This window comes from Ornithorhynchus anatinus, chromosome 2, assembly GCF_004115215.2.
Source record: "Ornithorhynchus anatinus isolate Pmale09 chromosome 2, mOrnAna1.pri.v4, whole genome shotgun sequence".
Classification (NCBI taxonomy): Eukaryota; Metazoa; Chordata; class Mammalia; order Monotremata; family Ornithorhynchidae; genus Ornithorhynchus; species Ornithorhynchus anatinus.
The window spans coordinates 163,224,806-163,247,919 of record NC_041729.1 but is presented as its reverse complement, the minus strand read 5'-3'; the positions used below and the strand labels follow the sequence as shown (position 1 = coordinate 163,247,919).

Here is a 23,114-nt window from a genome sequence, read left to right as displayed (position 1 = left end):
TCGTCCCCTCGATTCTATTTATCGCTATCGGTTTTGTCCTTCCGTCTCCCCCCCCCCCCCCCGATTAGACCGTAAGCCCGTCACTGGGCAGGGACCGTCTCTCTCTGTTACCGATTTGTCCATTGCCAGCGCTCAGCAGAGTGCTCTGCACATAGTAAGCGCCCATTAAATACTAATAATAACGTCGGTATTCGTTAAGCGCCTACCACGTGCCGAGCACCGTTCTAAGCGCTGGGGTAGACACGGGGGGATCGCGATGTCCCACGTGGGGCTCACGGTCTTAACTCCCATTTTACAGATGAGGTCACCGAGGCACCGAGAAGTGAAGTGACTTGCCCACAGCTGACAAGTGGCAGAGCCGGGGTTCGAACCCATGACCTCTGACTCCAAAGCCCGTGCTCTTTCCAGTGAGCCGCTTCCCAATAAATACTACCGAATGAACGAATGAATACGCATAAATAAATGACGGACACGGACATACGCGGTGAGGGGCTGGGAAGGGGGGTTCCTTCATTCGTTCATTCAGTGGTATTTATTGAGCACTTACTAGGTGCAGAGCACTGTACTGAGCGCTTGGAATGGACAAATCGGCAACAGATAACGATGGCATTTGTTAAGCGCTTACTTCATTCAGTAATTACCTCTAAACGCTGGAGAGGATACAAAGAGGATCGGGTTGTCCCACGTGGGGCTCGCGGTCTTCGTCCCCATTTTACAGATGAGGGCGCCGAGGCACAGAGAAGTTAAGTGACTTGCCCAGAGTCACCCAGCTGACAAGCGGCTGAGCCGGGATTCGAGCCCACGAGCTCCGACGGATGAAGAAAGGGAGCGGGTCAGGGTGACACGGGAGGGGGTGGGAGAAGAGAAATGAAGCAAGACGCTTCTCTGTGCCTCAGTTCCCTCATCCGTAAATCGGGGCTCAGGATTGTGAGCCTCGAGGGAGACAGGTGACCGGCTTACGTCTACCTCGGTGCTTAGTACGGCGCCTGGCTGGCGTTCGTTCGATTCAACTGCACCGACTGAGCGCTTCCTGTGTCTAAAGCACCGTACTAAGCGTTTGGGAGAGTACACTAGAACGTCAGACACATTCCCTGCCCACAGTGAGCTCGCGGTCTAGAGGAAAGCGCTTAAAAAACACCATTTAAAAAAAAACCGTATCGTAACTCTCTCGCACCTAGTCCAGTGTTCCTCGCAAAGTAAGCGCTCGACAGATAGCATCGACTGATTTGCTCTCTGTACCCAAAAGGTCACATGTAGGCAGAGTATTAAGCAGCGCAAATAATGTTACTTAGACATTTGACCAAATGATTGTATTCGACGCCCTCTGATGGCTATTTAAAAGGTTCTGCAAATAGTAATAATTTTGTTATTTGTTAAGAGCTTATAATAATAATAATGCTAATGACAATGGTATCTGTTAATGGCTTATTACGTGCTAGGTAAGCAAGCAGCGTGGCTCAGTGGAAAGAGCCCGGGCTTTGGAGTCAGAGCTCATGAGTTCGAATCCCAGCTCTGCCACCTGTCAGCTGTGTGACCGTGGGCAAGTCACTTAACTTCTCTGTGCCTCGGTTACCTCATCTGTAAAATGAGGATGAAGACTGCGAGCCCCACGTGGGACGACCTGATTCCCCTGTGTCTACCCCAGCGCTTAGAACGGTGCTCTGCACATAGTAAGCGCTTAACAGATACCAACATTAATTAAATTAGGTACCGTACTAAGCTCTGGGGTGGATCCGGGCAAATCAGGTTGGACACAGTCCCCGTCCCAGGTGGGGCTCACAGTGTCCATCCCCATTTTCCATATGAGGGACCTGAGGTCCGGAGAAGTGAAGTGACTGGCCCAAGGTCACACAGCAGACAAGGGGCGGAGCTGGCATTAGAACCCAGGACCTTCTGTCTCCTAGGCTCATGCTCTAGCCACTATGCCTTGCTGCTTCTAACAGCCTCTTATTATATAACAACAGTGGCATTTGTTAAGCGCTTACTATGTGTCAAGCACTGTTCTAAGCACTGCCGGGGGGGGGTGGGGGGGGATACTTGTGGCATATTATATATTATTATTATTATCATTAGCAGGAGCAGCAGCTCGTAGAGCGACTAGGCCTTAACGAAGACCTCGGTTATCATTATTATCCTTGCGGTTGTTATCATCGCCGGTGCCTGGCACATAGCGCTTAAAAACACCTTACTACTATTATGATTATCATTATCATTATTAGCACAGCAGTGGAAACTAGAAGAGCATCTAGGGCTCAGTGAAGACCAGGATTATCATTATTACAGTTGATATTGTTGTCATGTCCAGTACCTGACACATAGTAAGCATTTAAGAAATACCATTATTACTATTATTATTATTACTATTACCAGCAACAACTAGTAGACATCTAGGGCTTAACGAAGACTACGATCATCATCATCATTATCGTTGAGGTGGTTACGTCCAGTGTCTGGCACGTAGTGGCCCCGGAGAAATGCCATTATTACTATTATTATTATTATTATTATTATCAGCAACTAGTAGAGCCTCTGTTATCTCCTAGTAGAGAAGCAGCGCGGCTCAGTGGAAAGAGCACGGCCTTAGGAGTCGGAGGTCATGGGTTCTAATCCCGGCTCCGCCACTTGTCAGCCGTGCGACTTTGGGCGAGTCGCTTCGCTTCTCGGTGCCTCAGTTCCCTCATCTGGAAAATAGGGATGTAGAGTTCGATCCTCACGTGGGACAACCTGATCACCTTGTATCCTCCCCAGCGCTTAGATGAGGGCTTTGCACATAGTAAGTGCTTAAGAAATGCCACCGTCATCATCATTATTATCATCTGGGGCTTAACGAAAACCACGATTATTATTATTATTGTTGAGGTTGTTATCTCCAGTGCCCGGCACATAGTAGCACTTGAGAAATACCATTATTATTATTATTATTATTATTAACCAAGACCACGATTATCATTATTATCGTTGAGGTTGTGGTCGTCTCCAGTGCCCGGCACATAGTAGCACTTGAGAAATACCATCGTTATCATTATTATTATCAGCAGCAGCGACTAGTAGAGCATCTAGGGCTCAACGAAGACCACGAGCATCATTATTATTGCTGAGGTTGTTGTCGTCTCCAGTGCCCGGCACACAGTAGCACTTGAGAAATACCATCATCATTATTGTTATTAGCAGCAGCAGCAGCAACTAGAAGAGCATCTACGGCCTAACGAAAACCAGGATCATCATTGTTATTGTTGAGGTTGCTGTCGTCTCCAGTGCCCGGCACATAGTAGCGCTGGAGAAATACCATTATTACTATCATTATATATTATTATCAGCAGGAGCAACCAGTTGAGCTTCTAGGGCTCAACGAAGACGATCATTCCCCGTTCTTGCGATTATCCTTATTCTCAGCAGCAGCTCACCATCTGCTCCTCCAGCCCATCGTCTTGGTCGGCGGGCGGCGGGCGGCCCGGGTCGTCCCGGGGCTCCGGCTCTCCCTCCTGGGGGGCTCGGCCGGGATCCCGGGCCGGGGGTCGGTCCGCGTCCGGCGCCGGCCGCTCGGGGGGCTCGATCTTGGGGAGCGGCGTCAGGGCGCTCAGCGGCGACAGGTGGTCGAAGTGGGTGTGCAGAAGGCGCAGCGCGATGTCGCTCACCGTCAGGAACTTGGGGAGCCTCATCCCCATCTGGGTGTCCCCGAAGGTGACGTTTTTGTACCTAGGATAGTCGTGACCATCAGATCGTAATGATAGTGTCGGTGTTGGTTAAGCGCTTACTATGTCCTGAGCGCTGGGGTGGACACAGGGTCATCAGGCCGTCCCACGTGAGGCTCGCCGTTAATCCCCATTTTACAGATGAGGTCACTGAGGCCCAGAGAAGTGAAGTGACTCGCCCGCGGTCACCCAGCTGACGAGTGGCAGAGCCGGGGGGTCCGACTCGTGACCTCTGACTCCGAAGCCCGGGCTCTTTCCACTGAGCCACGCTGCTTCATCGTAACGATGGTATTAGCGAGGCGCTGACTGGGTGTCACGCGCTCTTCTAAGCGCTGGGGTAATAATAACGTTGGTATTCGTTAAGCGCTTACTATGTGCAGAGCACTGTTCTAAGCGCCGGGGGGGACGCAAGGTGATCAGGTTGTCCCACGTGGGGCTCACGGTTTTAATCCCCAATTTACAGAAGAGGGAACTGAGGCACAGAGAAGTGACTTGCCCAAACTCATGACCTCCGACTCCCGAGCCCGGGCTCTTTCCGCTGGGGTGGATACGAGGTCATCAGGCTGTCCCACCTGGGGCTCACGGTTGGAATCCCCATTTGACAGACGAGGTCGCCGAGGCCCGGAGAGGTGAAGGTCACACAGCGGACAAGAGGCGGAGGCGGGAGTAGAACCCACGTCCTCCGACTCCCAAACCTGGGCGCTTTCCACTGAGCCACGCGGCTTCTCTTCCGTAGTTGGGCAGGGACGGTCTCTGTCTGTCGCCGGATTGTACTTTCCAAGCGCTCAGTCCAGTGCTCTGCACACAGTAGGCGCTCAGCGTGGCTCAGTGGAAAGAGCACGGGCTTTGGAGTCAGAGGTCATGGGTTCGAATCCCTGCCCTGCCACTTGTCAGCTGTGCGCCCGTGGGCAAGTCACTTCGCTTCTCTGGGCCTCAGTTTCCTCATCTGGAAAATGGGGATGAAGACTGTGAGCCCCACGTGGGACCACCTGATTACCTCGTATCTACCCCGGCGCTTAGAACAGTGCTCTGCACGTAGTACGCGCTTAACGAATACCAACATTATTATTATTATTATTATTATTCAATGAATACGAATGAATGAATGAATGAATGAATGAATGAATGAAGAATAATATTAATAGTGGTAGGAACTGTTAAGCGCTTCCTACGTGGCAGGTACCGTACTAAGCGCTGGGGACGGAAAACAAGCCGATCGGGTTGGACGCGGTCCCTGTTCCCACCTGGGACTCACGGTCTCCATCCCCGTTTTCCGGGTGAGAGGTCACTGAGGCCTACCGAAGTGAAGTGACTTGCCCAAGGTCACACAGCAGAGCAGTGGCAGAGTCGGGATTAGAACCCATGACCTTCCGACACCCTCCGGGTGCTCTCCACTAGGCCGCCGTGCCTCTCCCCCTTCTGACCTAGACCGAGAGCCCCATGACGGGCCGGGACATCACACTCGATTATGATAATCACTAATAACTGTGGTATCCGTCAAGCGCCTACTACGTGCCAAGCACCGTACTGAGCGCTGGGGGAGATTCAGCGCATTAGTTTGGACACGGTCCCCCGTCCCGCACGGAGCTCACGGTCTCCGTCCCCATTTTACAGAGGAGATAAGTGAGGCCCAGAGAAGTGAAGTGACTTACCCAAGATCACACATCAGGCCAATGGCGGAGGCAGGATTAGACCCCGTGACCTCTGGCTCCCAAGCCTAGGCTCCTTCCGCCGAGCCACACTGTTTCCCAATCTTATTCCTTCCCCAGACTCGGTCCGGGGTCTGGTACCTCGTAAGCGCTTAAGGAACAGGTCTGCTCCGTGGCATCGTACTCTCCCAAGCGCTCAGCACGGTGCTCTGCCCCTCGTGAATGCTCAATAAACGCCATCGACCGATCAACTGACCAACAGATCGGCAGCACGGACGGCAGCGAGGCCCCGTAGGTGAAGCCCAGACCCGGCAGCCGTGGGACCTCCACTCGTTCCGCCAGAATCCGGCCTCCGTTCCGAATCCACCCATTCACGCTGCCGGAGGCGGCGCGGCGCGGCGGAGAGAGCCCGGGCTTGGGAGTCGGGGGTCACGAGTTCGAATCCCGGCTCCGCCGTTTGTCGGCCGCGCGACCGTGGGCGAGTCACTTCGCTTCTCTGGGCCTCAGTTCCCTCATCTGGAAAATGGGGACGAAGACCGGGAGCCTCACGTGGGACGACCTGCTCACCCTGTATCTCCCCCAGCGCTCAGAACAGCGCCCTGCACACAGTAAGCGCTTAACGAACGCCAACATTATTAAAGACGTACAATCGGTCGGCTACCTGATTGCAGCGGGGAGGCGGCCTGGCGCGGTGGCCAGAACCCGCGTCTGCGTTGCCGAGCTGTCCATTTCCAAGCGCTTAGTACAGCGCTCCGCACATAGGAAGCGCCCCATAAATACTATCGCATGAATGAAGGGTCATGAGTTCTAATCCCAGCTCGGCCACTTGCCTGCCGTGTGACCTCGGGCGAGTCATTTGACCTCCCCGTGCCTTAGCTCCTTCATCTGTAAAAGGGGGATGGAGGGTGCGGGCCCTGTATCCTTGAAGAGAAGCAGCGTGGCTCAATGGAAAGAGCCCGGGCTCGGGAGTCAGAGGTCGTGGGTTCGAATCCCCGCCCTGCCACTTGTCAGCCGTGTGACGGTGGGCGGGTCACTTCACTTCTCCGTGCCTCAGTTCCCTCGTCTGGAAAATGGGGATGAAGACTGTGAGCCTCACGTGGGACGGCCTGATGACCCCCGTACCTACCCCGGCGCTTAGAACGGTGCTCTGCACATAGTAAGCGCTTAACAAACAGCAACATTATTATCGTCCTCCCCGGCGCGCAGTACAGTGCCTGGCGCACAGTGAGCGCTTAACGAATACCACGATTGTTATTATTACTTTGGATTCTTCTTGAGGTTTGCCCAGATGCAGAAGGTGACGTCTTCTCCCCGAATGACCTTCTCCATGTTTCCGCTGTCGGGGTCGACCATAGCGCTGGCCTGCTGCAATTGGAAAGCAATTCATCGATGGGTAAATCGACGGTAATGTCGAGAGCTCGCTACGGGCAGGGCACTGTACTGGGCAGCACGGTGGAGTGGGTAGAGAAGCAGCGCGGCTCAGAGCACGGGCTCTGGAGTCAGAGGTGGGGGGTTCGGATTCACTCGTCAGCTGGGTGACTGTGGGCGAGTCACTTCACTTCTCTGGGCCTCAGTTACCACATCTGTAAAATGGGGATGAAGACCGTGAGCCCCAGGTGGGACGACCCGATTCCCCTGTATCTCCCCCAGCGCTTAGAACGGTGCTCTGCACGTAGTAAGCGCTTAACAGATACCAACGTCATCATTATTATTCTCTGGGCCTCAGTTCCTCATCTGTAAAACGGGGATCGAGACGGTGAGCCATCTGCTTCTCTCCATCCCGGCGCTTAGTACAGTGCCTGGCCCACAAGTAAGGGCTTAACAAATACCATTATTCTGATTACTATTTATGTATCTATTAATCTATATCAATGTCTGTCTTCCTCTCTAGACCGTGAGTCCACCGTGGGCCGGAATGTGTCTGCTGTTGCGTCGTATTCCCCCAAGCGCTGGGTACAGTGCTTTGCACAGAATAAGCGCTCCATAAATACCACGAACAGCGCCGGGAGACACGATCCCTGCCCTCAAAGAGCTTACAAAATACTGTGTGCGGAGCACCGGGAGAGTTCTAATCGTCACTGTAATTTTATTTATTTTATTGATGTCCGTCTCCCTCCCTCTAGACCGTAAGCTCGCTGTGGGCGGGGAATGCGTCTATCCCGTGTTGTTCTTTCCCAAGCGTTTAGGACAGCGCCCTGCACGCGGTAAGCACCGAAGAAATACGATCGATGGAATGAAGGGAGGTGGCAGATTCGATCGCTGTCCCCAAGGAGTTCACAGTCCAGTGGGTTCGGGATGGAACCAGAGGGGAAGGCGAAAACTTCCCAAGTGGAGCCATTAGTTCATTCATCCATTCAATAGTATTTATTGAGCGCTTACTCTGTGCAGAGCACCGGACTAAGCGCTTGGAATGAACGAGTCGGCAACAGATAGAGACGGTCGTCACGTATTATAATTACAGAGACAATAGTTACGGCTATTGCGAGCTAAAAAACTCAGCGGGCAGTGTACAGTGGGCTTTCGGGGGTTTCGAAAACGAAGTGTTGCAATAATTTTAATAATAATAATAATAATAATAATAATAACAACTGGGGTATTCATTAAGGGCTTACCCTACGCCAGGCAGTGTGCTAGGCGCTGGGGTGGATACAAGCCAATCGGGTTGGACACGGTCCCCGTCCCTCGTGGGGCTCAAAATCTCAATCCCCATTTTGTAGATGAGGGAACCGAGGCCCAGAGAAAAATGATAATGTCGATATTTGCTAAGCGCTTACCAGGTGCAGAGCACCGTTCTGAGCGCTGGGGGAGAGACAGGGTCATGGGGTCGTCCCACGTGAGGCTCACAGTCTTCATCCCCTGTTTTCCAGATGAGGGAACCGAGGCCCAGAGAAGCGAAGTGACTCGCCCACGGTCACCCAGCTGACGAGTGGCAGAGCCGGGACTCGAAGCCCTGACCTCTGAGTCCCAAGCCCGGGCTCTTTCAACTGAGCCGGGACAAGTGAAGTGACTCGCCCAACATCACAGAGCAGACGCGTGGCGGAGCCAGGAGTAGAACCCAGGTCCTTCTGACTCCCAGGCAACTACCGTAGGTGAGCTCTTCTCTCCGGTGGATGACCGGTGAGTTATTGTGGTTGAACGGTATTCGTTAAGCGATTATTACGTGCTAGATGCTGTACTAAGTGCCGGGGTAAATACAAACTAATAAGAATGGACACAGTCCAGGTCGCTCTTCTGATACCAACCACCTCACTGAACCTCAATCTTGTCTATCCACCGCCGATCCCTGGGCCACGTCCCGCTTCTGGCCTGAAACGCCCTCCTCAAATCCCACAGACGGTGACTCTCCTCCACTTAATAATAATAATAAGGTTGGTATTTGTTAAGCGCTTACTAGGTGCAGAGCACTGTTCTAAGCGCTGGGGTAGACACGGGAATCAGGTTGTCCCACGTGGGGCTCGCAGTCTTCATCCCCATTTTACAGATGAGGTCGCTGAGGCTCAGAGAAGTGAAGGGACTCGCCCACAGTCACCCAGCTGACAAGTGGCAGAGCTGGGATTCGAAGTCACGACCTCTGACTCCAAAGCCCGTGCTCTTTCCACTGAGCCGCGCCGCTTCTGCTTCAAAGCCTTACCGAAGGCCCGTCTCCTCCAAGAAGCCTTCCCTGCCTGCACCCTCCTTTCCTCTTCTCCCACTCCCTTCTGCGTCGCCTTGACTTGCTCCCTTTGCTCTTCGCCCCCCCCTCAGCTCCACACCACTTACGTCCACATCTCTCATTTATTCACATTAACGTCGGTCTCCCCGCCTCTAGACTGTAAGCTCGTTGTGGGCAGGGAACGTGTCCGTTGACTGTTGGTTTAGTCGCACGTCCGATAATATTCACCGAGCGCATACTGTGAGCAGAGCACTTATACTAAGTGCTTGGGAAAGTCTAGTGCGACAATAAACAGTGACATTCCCTGCCCACAGTGAGCTCCCGGTCCAGAGGGGAGGAGACGGGAAGGACGGCGGTGCCGTCTACAGGGATGGGAAAGCGAAGGGGAGGACGGGGTTTGGGTGGGAAGAGAAGGAGCTCCGCTTTAGACATTTTCAGTCTGAGGTGACGACGGGAGGACATCCAAGTAGAGATGTCTTGAAGGCAGGAGGACGTGCGAGACTGCAGAGAGGGAGAGAGAGCAGGCCCGGAGAGGTAAATTTGAGAATCATCCCCACGGAGATGGTAGTCGAAGCCTTGGGAGCGAATGAGTTCTCCAAAGGAGGGGGTGTAGATGGAGAATAGAAGGGGGGGGACCCAGAACCGAACCTGGAGGGACCCCACAGTTAGGGGGTGGCAGGCAGAGGAGGAGTCCGCGAAGGAGACAATGAACAGTGAACGGCCAGAGAGACAAGAAGAGAACCGGGAGAGGACAGAGTCAGTGAAGCCAAGGGCGGATAACATTTCCCGGGGAAGGGGGCGGGCCGCGGCGTCAAAGGCAGCCGAGAGGTCGAGGAAGGTTAAGCCGGAGTAGGAGTCGTCGGATTTGACAGGAGGGAGGTCATCGGGGACCTCGGAGAGGCCGGTTTCTGCGGAGCGAAGGGGACGGAAGCCAGACGGGAGGGGGTCCGGGAGAGAGTCGGAGTTGAGGGATTCAAGGCGGCGAGGGTAGACGGACTGGTTCTAGGAGTTTGGAAAGGAAGGGCGGGAGGGAGTCGGGGCGATAACTGGAGGGAGCCGTGGGGTCAAGGGAGGCTTTTTGGGGGACGGGGGACACGTGGGCCCGTTTGAAAGCGGTGGGGAAGAAGCCCTTGGAGAGCGAACGGTAGAAGATGGCCGTTTGGGAGGGAAGAAAGGAGGTGGTGAGAGTTTCGATGAGGTGCGAAGGGATGGGGTCGGATAGCGCAGGCGGGGGGGGGGGGGGGGGGGGGGGGCTTGTGGGAGGAGGCGGGAGCTCTCCTCTGCGGATTCTTTTGGGAAGGATGGGAACTCTGAAGATGGGGAAGGAAGGGGGAGGGACTGAGGAGGGGGGAGGGGCAGTTTTAGGGAGCTCAATCCTGATGGTGTCGATTTTCTTAATAAAGTAGGTGGGCGGCTCACTGGGGGCAAGGCATGGGGGAGGCGGGGGGGACGGGGGTTTGAGGAGGGAGTTAAATGTCCGGAAGAACAGGCGAGAACAATGGGCATAGGGTAGACAATCGGTTTTGATGAAAGTATTTGTTAAGCGCTTACTACGTGCACTGTTCTAAGTCCTGGGAGGGGGATACGAGGTCATCGGGTTGTCCCACGAGGGGCTCCCACTCTTCAGCCCCATTTTACAGATGAGGTCACTGAGGCCCAGAGAAGTGAAGTGACTTGACCAAAGTCACACAGTTGGCAAGCGGCGGAGCCGGGATCAGAACCCATCACCTCTCATTCCCAAACCCGGGCTCTTTCCAGGTTTTGCCAGGCGGAGGCGGGGGCAGAGTTAAAGCGGGCAAGGGTAAACTTAAAGCGGGCCAGGTCGGCCCGACATCTAGATTTCGGCCAGCGGCGTTCTGCGGCTCGATCGCAAGAGGGAAGGAGGCGGACGGTGCAGGTGATCCAGAGCTGTGGGTTAGGGGTGCGAGAGCGACGAGGGGACAGGGGAGCCAGCGAGTTGAGTTCAGTAGAGAGGGTGCTGTCGAGGACGTCTATTTTGTCATCAAGGGTAGGTAGTTTGGGTATGGAGGCTAAATAATAATAATCATTATTATTAATAACGATGGCATTCGTTAAGCGCTCACTATGTACTAAGCACCGTTCTAAGCACTGCGGTAGATGCAAGATAATCAGGTTGTCCCATGTGGGGCTCACAGCCTTAATCCCCATTTTACAGATGAGGTGACGGAGGCACAGAGAAGAGAAGCGGCTCGCCCAGAGTCCCATAGCAGACGAGTGGCGGAGCCAAGATTAGAACCCACGACCTCTGACTCCAAAGCGCGGGCTCTTTCCACTGAGCCGTGCTACCGTGTACTCTCCCAAGCACTCAGTACAGTCCCCTGAGCACAGTACGCGCTCAATAAATACGACCGAATGAATGAATGAAATGGGGCTCACAGTCTCGATCCCCATTTTCCAGATGAGGCGACTGAGGCCCAGAGCAGTGAAGTGACTCGACCAGGGTCAGAAGGTGAGGCTCGTTTACCGCTCCGCGGTGAGACTTTGCAGTTTCCGACTTAGCATCCCCCAGAAACACCGAATAATCCACAGCCTTTGTTCTAGGAAATGAAAATCTCCGACGAGGAGCACTTACTTTAAGCAGGCGTTCCGTTGCCACCTCGAACTTACTGTAAAGGAGCTCCCGCATTTCTACGATCGATTCTTGGTGCAGCGTCATCTTCTTCTCTTTCAGCTCGTGAAGCGGGGTTTCCATTAAGACCAATTCCAGCCTCTCAATTAGCTGAAAACGGGACGTCGGGGTTAATTCATCGGCGGAGCCAAGCGGGAGGGGAGAATGGGGATGGGCCCCTTCGGTTTGTGGGGCGAGGAAGCCGTGAAAAAGAGATACGGACCATCTCCGAAACATGCGATTGGAACTGGAGAAGCAGCGTGGCCTAGTGGAAAGAACCCGGGCTCGGGAGTCAGGGGTCGGGGGTTCTAATTCCACCTCCGCCACTTGTCAGCCGTGTGACTTTGGGCAAGTCACTTCACTTCTCTGTGCCTCACTTACCTCATCTGTAAAATGGGGATTAAGACCGCGAGCCCCACGTGGGACAACCTCATCACCTTGTATCTACCCCTGCGCTGAGAACGGTGCTTGGCATATAGTAAGCACTTAACAAATGCCATTATTATCATTATTATCATTATTATTATTATTATTATCCCGGCCCTGCCTTTTGCCCTCTATATGACCTGGGGCAAGTCACTTCACTTCTCTGTGCCTCAGTTACCTCGTCTATAAAATGGGGTTTAATCAATCAGTCTTGTTTATTGAGCGGTTGCCGTCCGCAGAGCACTGTACTAAGCACTCGGGAGAGGACAATATAGCGGACTTGTTTCCTACCCACCGTGAGCTTAAGGCCTAGAGGAGAAGACAGATATTCATTTAATCGTTTTTGTCCGTCTCCCCCGATTAGACCGTAAGCCCATCCAAGGGCAGGGACCGTCTCTATCTGTTACCGGTTTGTCCATTCCAAGCGCTTAGTCCAGTGCTCTGCACATAGTAAGCGCTCAATAAATACTATTGAATGAATGAATGAATTTAATAAATTCCGGATATGGATATAAATGCTGTGGGGCTGAGGGAGGGGGGAATCTAAGCGCGAGGGGGACGCAGAAGGGAGTGAGAGATGAGGAAAAGTGGGGCTTAGTCAGGGAAGGCCTCTTGGGGGAGGTGGGCCTTCAGGACGGTTTCGAAGGCGGGGGAGAGGAATTGTCTGTGGGATCCGAGGAGGGAGGGCGTTCCGGGCCAGAGGCGGGACGTGGGCGAGAGGTCAGTGGTGAAAAGGAACGGTGAGTTGGTTGGCATTAGTGCTCGGGGAGGGGAGAGAAGAGGGGGCAGGGGGAGATGAACTGCTTTAAAGCCGACGGTGAGGAGATTCTGTTTGCCGTGGAGGTGGACGGGCCACCCCTGGAGGCTCTTGAGGAGCGGGGAAACGTGGTCTGAACGTTTCTGAAGGAAAATGATCCGGGCAGCAGAGTGGAGTAGGGACCGGAGTGGGGAGAGACGGGAGGCGGGGAGGTCGGCAGGGAGGCTGATACAATAATCGAGGCCGGATAGGAGAAGGGCTTTCATTAATGTGGTATTTATTCACTTCTCCCTCCCAGCCCCACAGCACTTATGTCCACATCTGTAATTTACGTATTTCTATTCATGTCTGTCTCCCTGCCTCTAGACGATAAGCTCCCCGGGGGCGGGGAATGTGTCCGTTTCCTGTTGTATCGTACTCTCCCAACCGCTTCGTACAGCGCTCTGCACATAGTAAGCCCCCTATATATATCTTCGTTACCCTATTCGTTTGGTTAATGAGATGTACCTCACCCCGATTCTATTGATTTGCTATCGTTCTCATGAGATGTTCTTCCCCTCGATTCTATTCACTGCCATCGTTCTCGTCCGTCCGTCTCCCCCGATCAGACCGTGAGCCCGTCGAAGGGCAGGGACCGTCTCTATCTGTTACCCCGATTTGTCCATTCCAAGCGCTTAGTACAGCGCTCGGCACATAGTCAGCGCTCAATGAGTACTACTGAATGAATAAAAAGCTTAACAGATATCACTTTTTATTATTCTTCTTGCTGGCGGTCAAGGCACCCAAAATCCAGTCTCTCTTTTTGAGTTCTTCAGTCTGTCAACCGCCGGGACGTCTAGCCCACGGGGCGAAGAAGTAGAGAATGGCCGAACACTCACGCTTAGCACCGATTTTCCCTTCTGCATCACCGTCTCTATATCTTCATTCTGTTCTTCTTTCCACAGGCTGATGAAGGTGTTGATCTCCCGCGGTAAGGTCGGGTCGGGGGTGTCAACACAGCGGGTGAATTCCTCCCACTGCACAGCGAGAACCGGCAAAGGAAGATAATGAGAGAGGGGCAGTGTGGCCTAGGGGTTGGGAAGCAGCGTGGCTTAGGGGGAAAGAGCCCGGGCTTGGGAGTCGGAGGTTGTGAGTTCCAATCCCGGCTCTGCCGTTTATCAGCTGCGTGACTTCGGGCAAGTCAGTTGACTTCTCGGTGCCTCAGTTACCTCATCTGTAAAATGGGGATTAAGACTGTGAGTCTCACGAGGGACAACCTGATTACCCTTTGTCTACCCCAGGGTTTAGAAAGGTGCTCGGCACATAGTAAGCGCTTAACAAATACCGACGTTATTATTCCTGGCTTGTCACTTGTCCGCTGTGTGATCTCGGGCGACTCACTTCACTTCAGTGTCTCGGTTACCTCATCCGTAAAAAGGAAGTTTAGATCGTGAGCCCCACGTGGGGCAGGGACCGTGTCCACTCCGATCAGCTTGTAATAATAATGATAATGTTGGCATTTGTTAAGCGCTTACCATGTGCAGAGCACCGTTCTAAGCGCTGGGGGAGACACGGGGCAATCAGGTTGTCCCACGTGAGGCGCCCAGTTAATCCCCATTTTACAGATGAGGCGACCGAGGCACAGAGAAGTGAAGTGACAAGCCCACAGCTTGTATCTACCGCAGTGCTTAACACAGCGCCTGGAACATAGTAAGTGCTTAACCAATACCATAAAAAAGGGAAGAAATGATAAGGTCCAAACTATCAGTTACAGTCAAGCAAAAACTCTGATCTATCTGTGTCTACACAGATATTTACCGAGCACTTATCGGATGCAGAACGCTGTACTGAGCAGTTGGGAGAGTTCAAAACGATGAAGTTAATAAATTAATAATAGTATTTCTTAAGTGCTTACTGTGTGCCAAGCACTGTCCCGAGCGCCGGAACAGATACAAAGTAATCAGGTTGTCCCACGTGGGTCTCACAGTTTTAATCCCCATTTTACAGATGAGGTAAATGAGGCCCAGAGAAGTGAAGTGACTTGCCCAAGGTCACACAGGAGACAAGTGGCAGAGTCAGGATTAGAACCCTCATCCTCTGACTCCCAAGCCCGGGTTCTTTCCACTAAAGCCCGTTAGACATCTTTCCTGCCCACAAGGAGGTAAACTTTACCTTGTGGGCAGGGACTGTGCCTGTTATACCTTTCTGTCGTATGCTTCCAAGCATTTAGCAGCGTGGCTTAGTGGAAAGAGCCCGGGCTTTGGGGTCAGAGGTCATGGGTTCGAATCCCAGCTCTGCCGCTTGTTAGCTGTGTGACTGTGGGCAAGTCACTTAACTTCTCTGTGCCTCAGTCACCTCATCTGGAAAATGGGGATTAAGCCTGAGAGCCTCATGTGGGACGACCTGATGACCCTGTATCTACCCCAGTGCTTAGAACAGTGCTCTGCACATAGTAAGCGCTTACCAAATATGACTGACGGGCTGGCTGAAAGAGCACGGGCTTGGGAGTCAGAGGACTGGGTGAACGGTGGCGGAGATGGGATCAGAGTCAGTCAGTCAACTGTATTAATTGAGCAGTTACTGTGTGCAGAGCACTGTTCTAAGCGCTTGGGAGAGGACGATAGAACAATAAACAGACCCATTCCCTGCCCGCAGAGAGCTGATAGTCTAGAGAAGTGAAGGGACTTGCCCAACATCACACAGCAGATACATGGCAGGGTCGGGATTAGAACCCATGAGTTTCATGAATCTCAGGCCCGGGCTCTATCTACTACGCCATGCTGCTTCTCACAACCTATCGGGGGTATTTACTGAGTGCTTCTGAGGGGCAGGGCACTGTACTAAACACTTGGGAAAACCAGCCCAAACCTTATCAGCAGAGAAGCAGCGTGGCTCGGTGGACAGAGCCCGGGCTTGGGAGTCAGAGGTCATGGGTTCTAAACCGGGCTCCGCCACTTGTCTGCTGTGTGACTTCGGGCAAGTCACTTCACTTCTCTGGGCCTCAGTGACCTCATCTGTAAAATGGGGATGAAGACTGTGAGCCCCATGAGGGACAACCCGATCACTTCGTATCCCCCCAGCGCTTAGAACAGTGCTTTGCACATAGTAAGCGCTTAACAAATACCAACATTAGTATTATTATCTAGTCGAGTACATAAATAATCGGAGCAACCAGACCTTAGCCTGTGCATGAGATTCTTTTCTCCACTTCTCTGCGGCAGAATAACAGTTCTCCAATAAATACAGCTCTTCAAGTTCATCACTTCTCCTTTCTAAATCCTGTTGGCGAGAGAACAAATGGGTGGATGGGTTATTCCGTCTTACCTTTAAGAAACCGCCACAATAATAATAAACATAATAACAATGATTGTGATATTTGTTAAGAGCCTACGATGTGCCACGCACTATACTAAGCACTGGGATAGATACAAGGTAATCGGGTTGTACACAGTCCCTGTCCTACATAGGGCTTCTCCTCCCTCCTCGCAAACGCCACCCCCTCCGCCTGGGCTTCGGATCCCATTCCCGCTCACCTTATAAAAACCATCGGCCCTTCCCTCTTCCCCTCCTTAACTTCTATCTTTAACCGCTCACCCTCAGACGGCTTCTTCCCCTCTGCCTTCAAACACGCCCACGATTCCCCCATCCTAAAAAAACCCTCTCTCCACCCCACTTCCCCTTCTTATCCGAACGAGTCGTCTACACTCGCTGCCTTGAATTCCTCAACTCCAACTCTCTCCTGGACCCCCTCCAATCTGGCTTCCACCCCCTCCACTCTGACACTGCTCTCTCAAAGGTCACCCGTGACCCCCTTCTTGTTAAATCCAATGGCTTCTACTCCATTCTGATCCTCCTCGACCTCTCGGCTGCCTTTGACACCGTCGACCGTCCCCTCCTCCTCCACACCTTATCTCACCTCGGCTTCAAGGACTCCGTCCTCTCCCGGTTCTCCTCTCATCTCTCTGGCCGGTCCTTCTCGGTCTCCTCCGCGGGCTCCTCCTCCCCCTCCCATCCTTTAACTGTCGGGGTTCCTCAAGGGTCAGTTCTCGGCCCTCTTCTGTTCTCCATCTACACTCACTCCCTCGGTGAACTCATTCGCTCCCAAGGCTTCGTCTATCATCTCTGTGCAGATGACACACAGATCTACGACGCCTCCCCTGTTCTCTCCCCCTCTTTCCAGGCTCATATCTCCTCCTGCCTCCAGCACGTCTCCACCTGGATGTCTGCCCGCCACCTAAAGCTCGACATATCCAAGACTGAGCTCCTTATCTTCCTTCCCAAACCCTGTCCTCTTCCCGACTTCCCCGTCACTGTGGACGGTACGACCATCCATCCCGTCTGACAGGCCCGCGACCTCGGTGTCGCCCTCGACTCGGCTCTCTCGTTCACCCCACACAGCCGATCCGTCACCAACACCTGCCGGTCTCAACTTTACAATATCACCAAGATCCGCCCTTTCCTCTCCACGCGAACGGTAATTGTGCTCGTACAAGCTCTCATAATATCCCGGCTGGATTACTGTGTCAGCCTTCTCTCTGATCTCCCTTCCTCCTCTCTCTCCCCGCTCCAGTCTATCCTTCACTCCGCTGCCCGGCTCATCTTCCTGCAGAAACGCTCCTGGCCTGTCACCCCCTTCTTAAAAACCTCCAGTGGTTGCCTATCGACCTCCGCTCCAAACAAAAACTCCTCACTCTAGGCTTCGAGGCTCTCCATCACCTCGCCCCTTCCTACCTCTCCTCCCTTCTCTCTTTCTACCGCCCACCCCGCCCGCTCCGCTCCTCCGCCGCCCACCTCCTCGCCGTCCCCGGGTCTCGCCCGTCCCTCCGTCGACGCCCGGGCCGCGTCCTCCCGCGGTCCCGGGACGCCCTCCCTCCTCACCTCCGCCAAACTCATTCTCTTCCCCTCTTCAAAGCCCGACTGAGAGCTCACCTCCTCCGAGAGGCCTTCCCACACCGAGCCCCCCTTTCCCTCTGCTCCCCTTCCCCTCCCCTCCACCTTCTGCTCTTCCCCCTTCCCCTCCCCTCAGCACTATGCTCATTTGTATATATTTTTCATTACCCTATTTATTTTGTTAATGAGGTATATATCTCCTTGATTCTATTTATCTTGATAATGTTATCTTATTTGGTTTTGTTCTGTTTTGCTCTGCCGTCTGTCTCCCCCGATTAGACTGTGAGTCCGTCACTGGGCAGGGACGGTCTCCATCTGTTGCCAAATTGTCCATCCCAAGCGCTTAGTCCAGTGCTCTGCACAGAGTAAGCGCTCAATGAATACTATTGAATGAATGAAAGGGCTCACAGTCTTAATCCCCGTTTTATAGATGAGGTCACTGAGGCCCAAAGAAGTGAAGTGACTTGCCCAAGATCGCACAGCAGACAACTGGCAGAACCAGAATTAGAACCCAGGTCCTTCTGACTCCCAGGCCCGGGTTCTTTCCGCTAAGCCACGCTGCTTCAGCTCTCTGAATGTACACGGGGATGACAGAGTCAGGGTGCTTAGGATTTAACGTATGTGCACATTTCACACCATTTACCGCACTCATGTCCGGACCCCAGAAGTTTTTTTATTTCTATTAATGTCTGTCTCCCCTTCTAGACGGTAAACTCCCTCTGCGCAGGGAACACACCTACCAACCCTGTTGCACCGTACTCTCCCAAGCGCTTCGTACAGTGCTCGCAACATAGTAAGCCCTCAAAAAACCCCTACTGCACACAGGCTCAGTGCAAAGAGCCCGGGCTTGGGAGTCAGAGGTCATGGGCTCGAATCCCGGCTCTGCCACTTGCCAGCTGTGTGACCTTGGGCGAGTCACTTCACTTCCCTGGGCCTCAGTTCCCGCATCTGGAAAATGGGGATGAAGACTGTGAGCCCCTCGTGGGACGACCTCGTCACCTTGTATCTCCCCCAGGGCTCAGAACGGTGCATGGCACGCAGTAAGCGCTTAACGGATACCAACATTATTATTATTATTATTATTATTATTGCAATATAATTGGAAGACGAGAAACTGTTAAAGTTTTTATGCACTGTTAGAGATCACTCGGATTTTAAAGGTCACGGACTGACTTTGGCTTCAAGTTTCTCTTGTTTCTCCTTCTCAAGCCGCTGCTTCTCAAGCCTCTCGGACTCTTCTTTTTCAGCTTTGAATCGGGCTTCCTCTGCAGGACGAAAGCCAATCATTAGCAGGAAATCACGAGACCATAAAAACAGCCCTAAAATCGCTCAATTCATTCAATAGTACTTACTGAGCGCTTATTATGTGCTTAGAACGCTGCTTGACACATAGTAAGCGCTTAACAGACCCCATAATAATAACGATAATAATAATCATCAGGTCTCTCATGAAGCTCCCAATCTACCCCTTCTAGACTGAGAGCCCATGGTTGGACGGGGATTGTTTCTATCTGTTGCCAAATTGTACTTTCCCAAGTGTTTAGTACAGTGCTCTGCACATAGTAAGCGCTCAGTAAATACGATTGAATGAGTGAATGAATGTGGGACGGAGAACGGGTAAGGAACCCCCACCTGACAGATGTGGAACAGCGCAAGGTCATTATTCCCTAAATTTAGCAGCGACCCATGGTGTTTTAAAACTGTGATGACCCTGAATCTCCCCCAGCGCTTAGAACAGTGCTTGGCACATCATCATCATCATCATCATCATCATCATCATCATCATCACCTTCCTCCTGTAGTCTTTTCTGTTCCTCCTCTTGTTGCATTTTGACTCGTTCGCTTTTGCTGAGTTTCTTTTTCTTGGAACCACCAGCCTTCTTAAAAGTCAGAAGGGAGAAAGAGGCTGTCGGCACGTATTCAAGCTACAGAGGGGGGGGGAGACGGCTTAGGCGGGAAAGCGCTCAGTCCGGTGCTCTGCACACGGGAAGAGCTCAGTAAATACGACTGAATGAACGAGAGGCCTCTTGGAGGAGACGGAGGTTTGGAAGGCCGGGAGGGGGGTGGTCTGACAGATGTGAAGGAGAAGGGTCTTCCCAACTAGAGGAAAAAAAAAAAATGTTGGTATTTGTTAAGCGCTTACTATGTGCAGAGCACTGTTCTAAGCGCTGGGGTAGACACAAGAGAATCAGGTTGTCCCACGTGGGGCTCACAGCCTTAATCCCCATTTTACAGATGAGGGAACTGAGGCACAGAGAAGTGAAGTGACTTGCCCAAAGTCACACAGCTGACAAGCCCGTCAAACGGCAGGGACCGTCTCTGTTGCCGACTCGTTCATTCCAAGCGCTTAGTACAGCGCTCTGCACATAGTAAGCGCTCGATAAATACTATTGAATGAACAAGTGGTAGAGCTGGGATTCGAACCCATGATCTCTGACTCCAAAAGCCCGTGCTCTTTCCACTGAGCCACGCCGCCTCTCTAGGTACGCTAGGTTGGCGTTGAAGGAGCCAAGGGTGCGACGGAGTCGTTTATTCCGACTTCTCGGAAGGGTTTTTGTGATGTTGGCGAGGCAGAAAATTCCCGTGTCGTGAGGGAATCCAAGGGACGAGGTAATCCGGTTTGTCCACGGAGACGGTCACCCCTCTCTTTTTCTAAACTCTTTCATTCATTCCTTCATACGTGGCTTTAGTGGCAAGAACTCGGGCTTGGGAGTCAGAGGTCGTGGGTTCTAATCCCGGCTCCGCCGCTTATGAGCTGTGTGACTTTGGGCAAGTCACTTCACTTCTCTAGGCCTCAGTTCCCTCATCTGGAAAATGGGGATGAAGACTGGGAGCCCCACGTGGACAACTGGATTACCTCGTAGCTACGCCAGGGCTTAGAACAGTGATCGGCACACGCTCAGCGCTTCGCAAACACCTTCATTTCGAGAAGCGGCGTGGCTTAGTGGAGAGAGCTCGGGTTTGGGAGTTGGAGGTTGTGGGTTCTAATCCTGACTCCGCCACTTATCAGCTGTGGGACTTTGGTCACTTCTCTGGGCCTCAGTGACCCCATCTGTAAAATGGGGATGAAGACTGCGAGCCCCGAGGGGGACAACCTGATCACCTTAAATCTCCTCCCAGCGCTTAGGACGGTGCTTGGCACATAGTAAGCGCTTAACAAATAACATCATCATCATTATTAATATTTACCGAGGCTTACATTCGGAAAGGCTTTTCGAAACAAGGATTATATCTACCTCTGGTACTGAAAGAGCAGGCAGGACTGGCGAACCCGGAAAATGACCAATTCCGTTCCGCTCTTAATTTTGGCACAAATGATTTCCGGAGAACCTGCGCCTCGCAGGACAAAACCCATTAGGGATTAGGATGGGATGAGGGATGGAAAAAAAATCCCGCGAGGCAGATGGTTTCGAGGAGCAGCTTGGCTTAGCGGATAGAGCCCGGGCCTGGGTGTCCGAAGGACCTGGGTTCTGATCCCGGCTCCGCCACTCGCCTGCTGGCTGACCTGGAGCAAGTCGCTTCAGCTCCCTGGGCCTCAGTTCCCTCATCTGAACAGTGGGGATTAAGAGCGTGAGCCCCAAGGGGGACGGGGACTGTGTCCGACCTGATTAGCTCGAATCTACTCCAGCACCTGGAACAGGTTGTGGCACATAGTAAGCGCTTAACAAGTATCATAGTAATAATTATTATTATCTCAGAAGGTCTGGCGCGAGATGGATCAACACGTCACTGAAAAGGTCTCCTCCGTTGCTGCCACCGTAGGCCAAGAGTCCGTCTATCTCATCTCCAACTTCTCGCCCACGTCCCGGCTCCGGCCCGGACGCCCTCCCTCCTCAAATCCGACGGACAGTGACTCGATTAGACCCTGAGCCCGTCACTGGGCAGGGATTGTCTCTCTCTGTTGCCCAATTGTCCATTCCAAGCGCTTAGTACAGTGCTCTGCACATAGTAAGCGCTCAAGAAATACTACTGAATGAATACTGAGTGAACTCTTTCTCCCGTCAGAGCCTTATCGAAGGCCCGTCTCCTCCCAGAGGTCTTTCCTGAGTCAGCCCCACTTTTTCTCTTCTCCCACTCCCTTCTGCCTCACCCTGACGTGCTCCCTTTATTCACCCCTCCCTCCCAGCACCATAGCTCTCATGTACAAATCTGCCATTTATAATAATTATGGTATTTAATAATAATAATAATGGTATTCGTTCAGCGCTTTCTATGGGCAAAGCACTGTTCTAAGCGCTGGGGGGATTCAAGGTGATCAGGTTGTCCCCTGTGGGGCTCACAGTCTTCATCCCCATTTTACAGATGAGGTAACTGGTGCCCAGAGAAGTGAAGCGACTTGCCCAAAGTCCCACAGCTGACAAGAGGCGGAGCCGGGATTAGAACCCATGACCTCCGACTCCCAAGCCCGGGCTCTTTCCCCTGAGCCACGCTGATATATGTTCAGCCCTTACTATGTGCCAGGCACTGAACTAAGCGCTGGAGGGAAGCAGCGTGGCTCAGGGGAAAGAGCCCGGGCTTGGGAGTCAGAGGTCATGGGTTCGAATCCCTGCTCTGCAACCGATCAGCTGTGTGACTGTGGGCAAATCGCTTCACTTCTCTGGGCCTCAGTTCCCTCATCTGCAAAATGGGGATGAAGACTGTGAGCCTCACGTGGGACAACCTGATGACCCTGTGTCTTCCCCAGTGCTTAGAACAGTGCTCTGCACATAGTAAGCGCTGACCGAATACCAACATTATCATTATTATTACAAGCAAATCTGGTTGGACGCAGTCCCTGTCCCACGTGGCGCTCACAGTCTCATTCCTCATTTTACAAATGAGGGAACTGAGGCACAGGGAAGTGAAGCGACTCACCTGAGGTCAAACAGCAGACAAGTGGCGGAGTCGGAATTAGAACCCGTGACCTTCTGACTCCCAGGCCCGGGCTCTCTCCACTACGCCATGCCGTTTATTCATATTAATGTCTAATTTTTGAGGTAATGCCTAATGTTTAGCTTTAGAGGAGCGAAGCGCGCGGGGCTGGGCTGCAGTAGGAGAGGAGCGAGGGGAGGTAGGAGGGGGCGAGGTGAAGAGATAAATGTGAAGAGAAAAAATGAGGTCGAGAAAAAGCTTCGGGTTAGGGTCACGGAAAATTTCACAGCGTTGCTAACCGACCGTTTCAGGGCAATCAAACAGCTCTACCTACCTTTTTAGTTTTGCGACCCTAGAGGCGAGAAAACAGAGCAAACGAAAAAGTCAGAAAGTACACAGATAATAATATAATAATGATGGTATTTGTTAAGCACTTACTATGTGCAAAGCACCGCTCTAAGCGCTGGGGGGATACAAGGGGATCAGGTTGTCCCACACGACGCTCACAGTCTTCATCCCCATTTTAATACGAAGAATGATAATAATGGTGGTATTTCTTAGCACTTACTATGTGCAAAGCACTGTTCTA

At 52.6% G+C, this 23,114-nt stretch overlaps 1 protein-coding gene across 3 annotated transcripts in view; it reads right to left on the bottom strand.

Moving 5' to 3' along the window:
- Positions 1 to 23,114, bottom strand: part of DNAI7 (dynein axonemal intermediate chain 7) — a 45,318-nt gene that overhangs the window by 18,935 nt on the left and 3,269 nt on the right. For all 3 annotated transcript variants that reach the window (XM_029057348.2, XM_029057358.1, XM_029057366.1), the window contains exons 2-9: positions 22,860 to 22,877; positions 19,464 to 19,554; positions 18,848 to 18,939; positions 15,962 to 16,063; positions 13,684 to 13,821; positions 11,587 to 11,733; positions 6,603 to 6,706; positions 3,405 to 3,696 (exon numbers count right to left, since the gene is read on the bottom strand). In XM_029057348.2, coding sequence (XP_028913181.1) covers positions 3,405 to 3,696; positions 6,603 to 6,706; positions 11,587 to 11,733; positions 13,684 to 13,821; positions 15,962 to 16,063; positions 18,848 to 18,939; positions 19,464 to 19,554; positions 22,860 to 22,877 — 984 coding nt within the window. The remainder of the gene's footprint in view (positions 1 to 3,404; positions 3,697 to 6,602; positions 6,707 to 11,586; positions 11,734 to 13,683; positions 13,822 to 15,961; positions 16,064 to 18,847; positions 18,940 to 19,463; positions 19,555 to 22,859; positions 22,878 to 23,114) is intronic.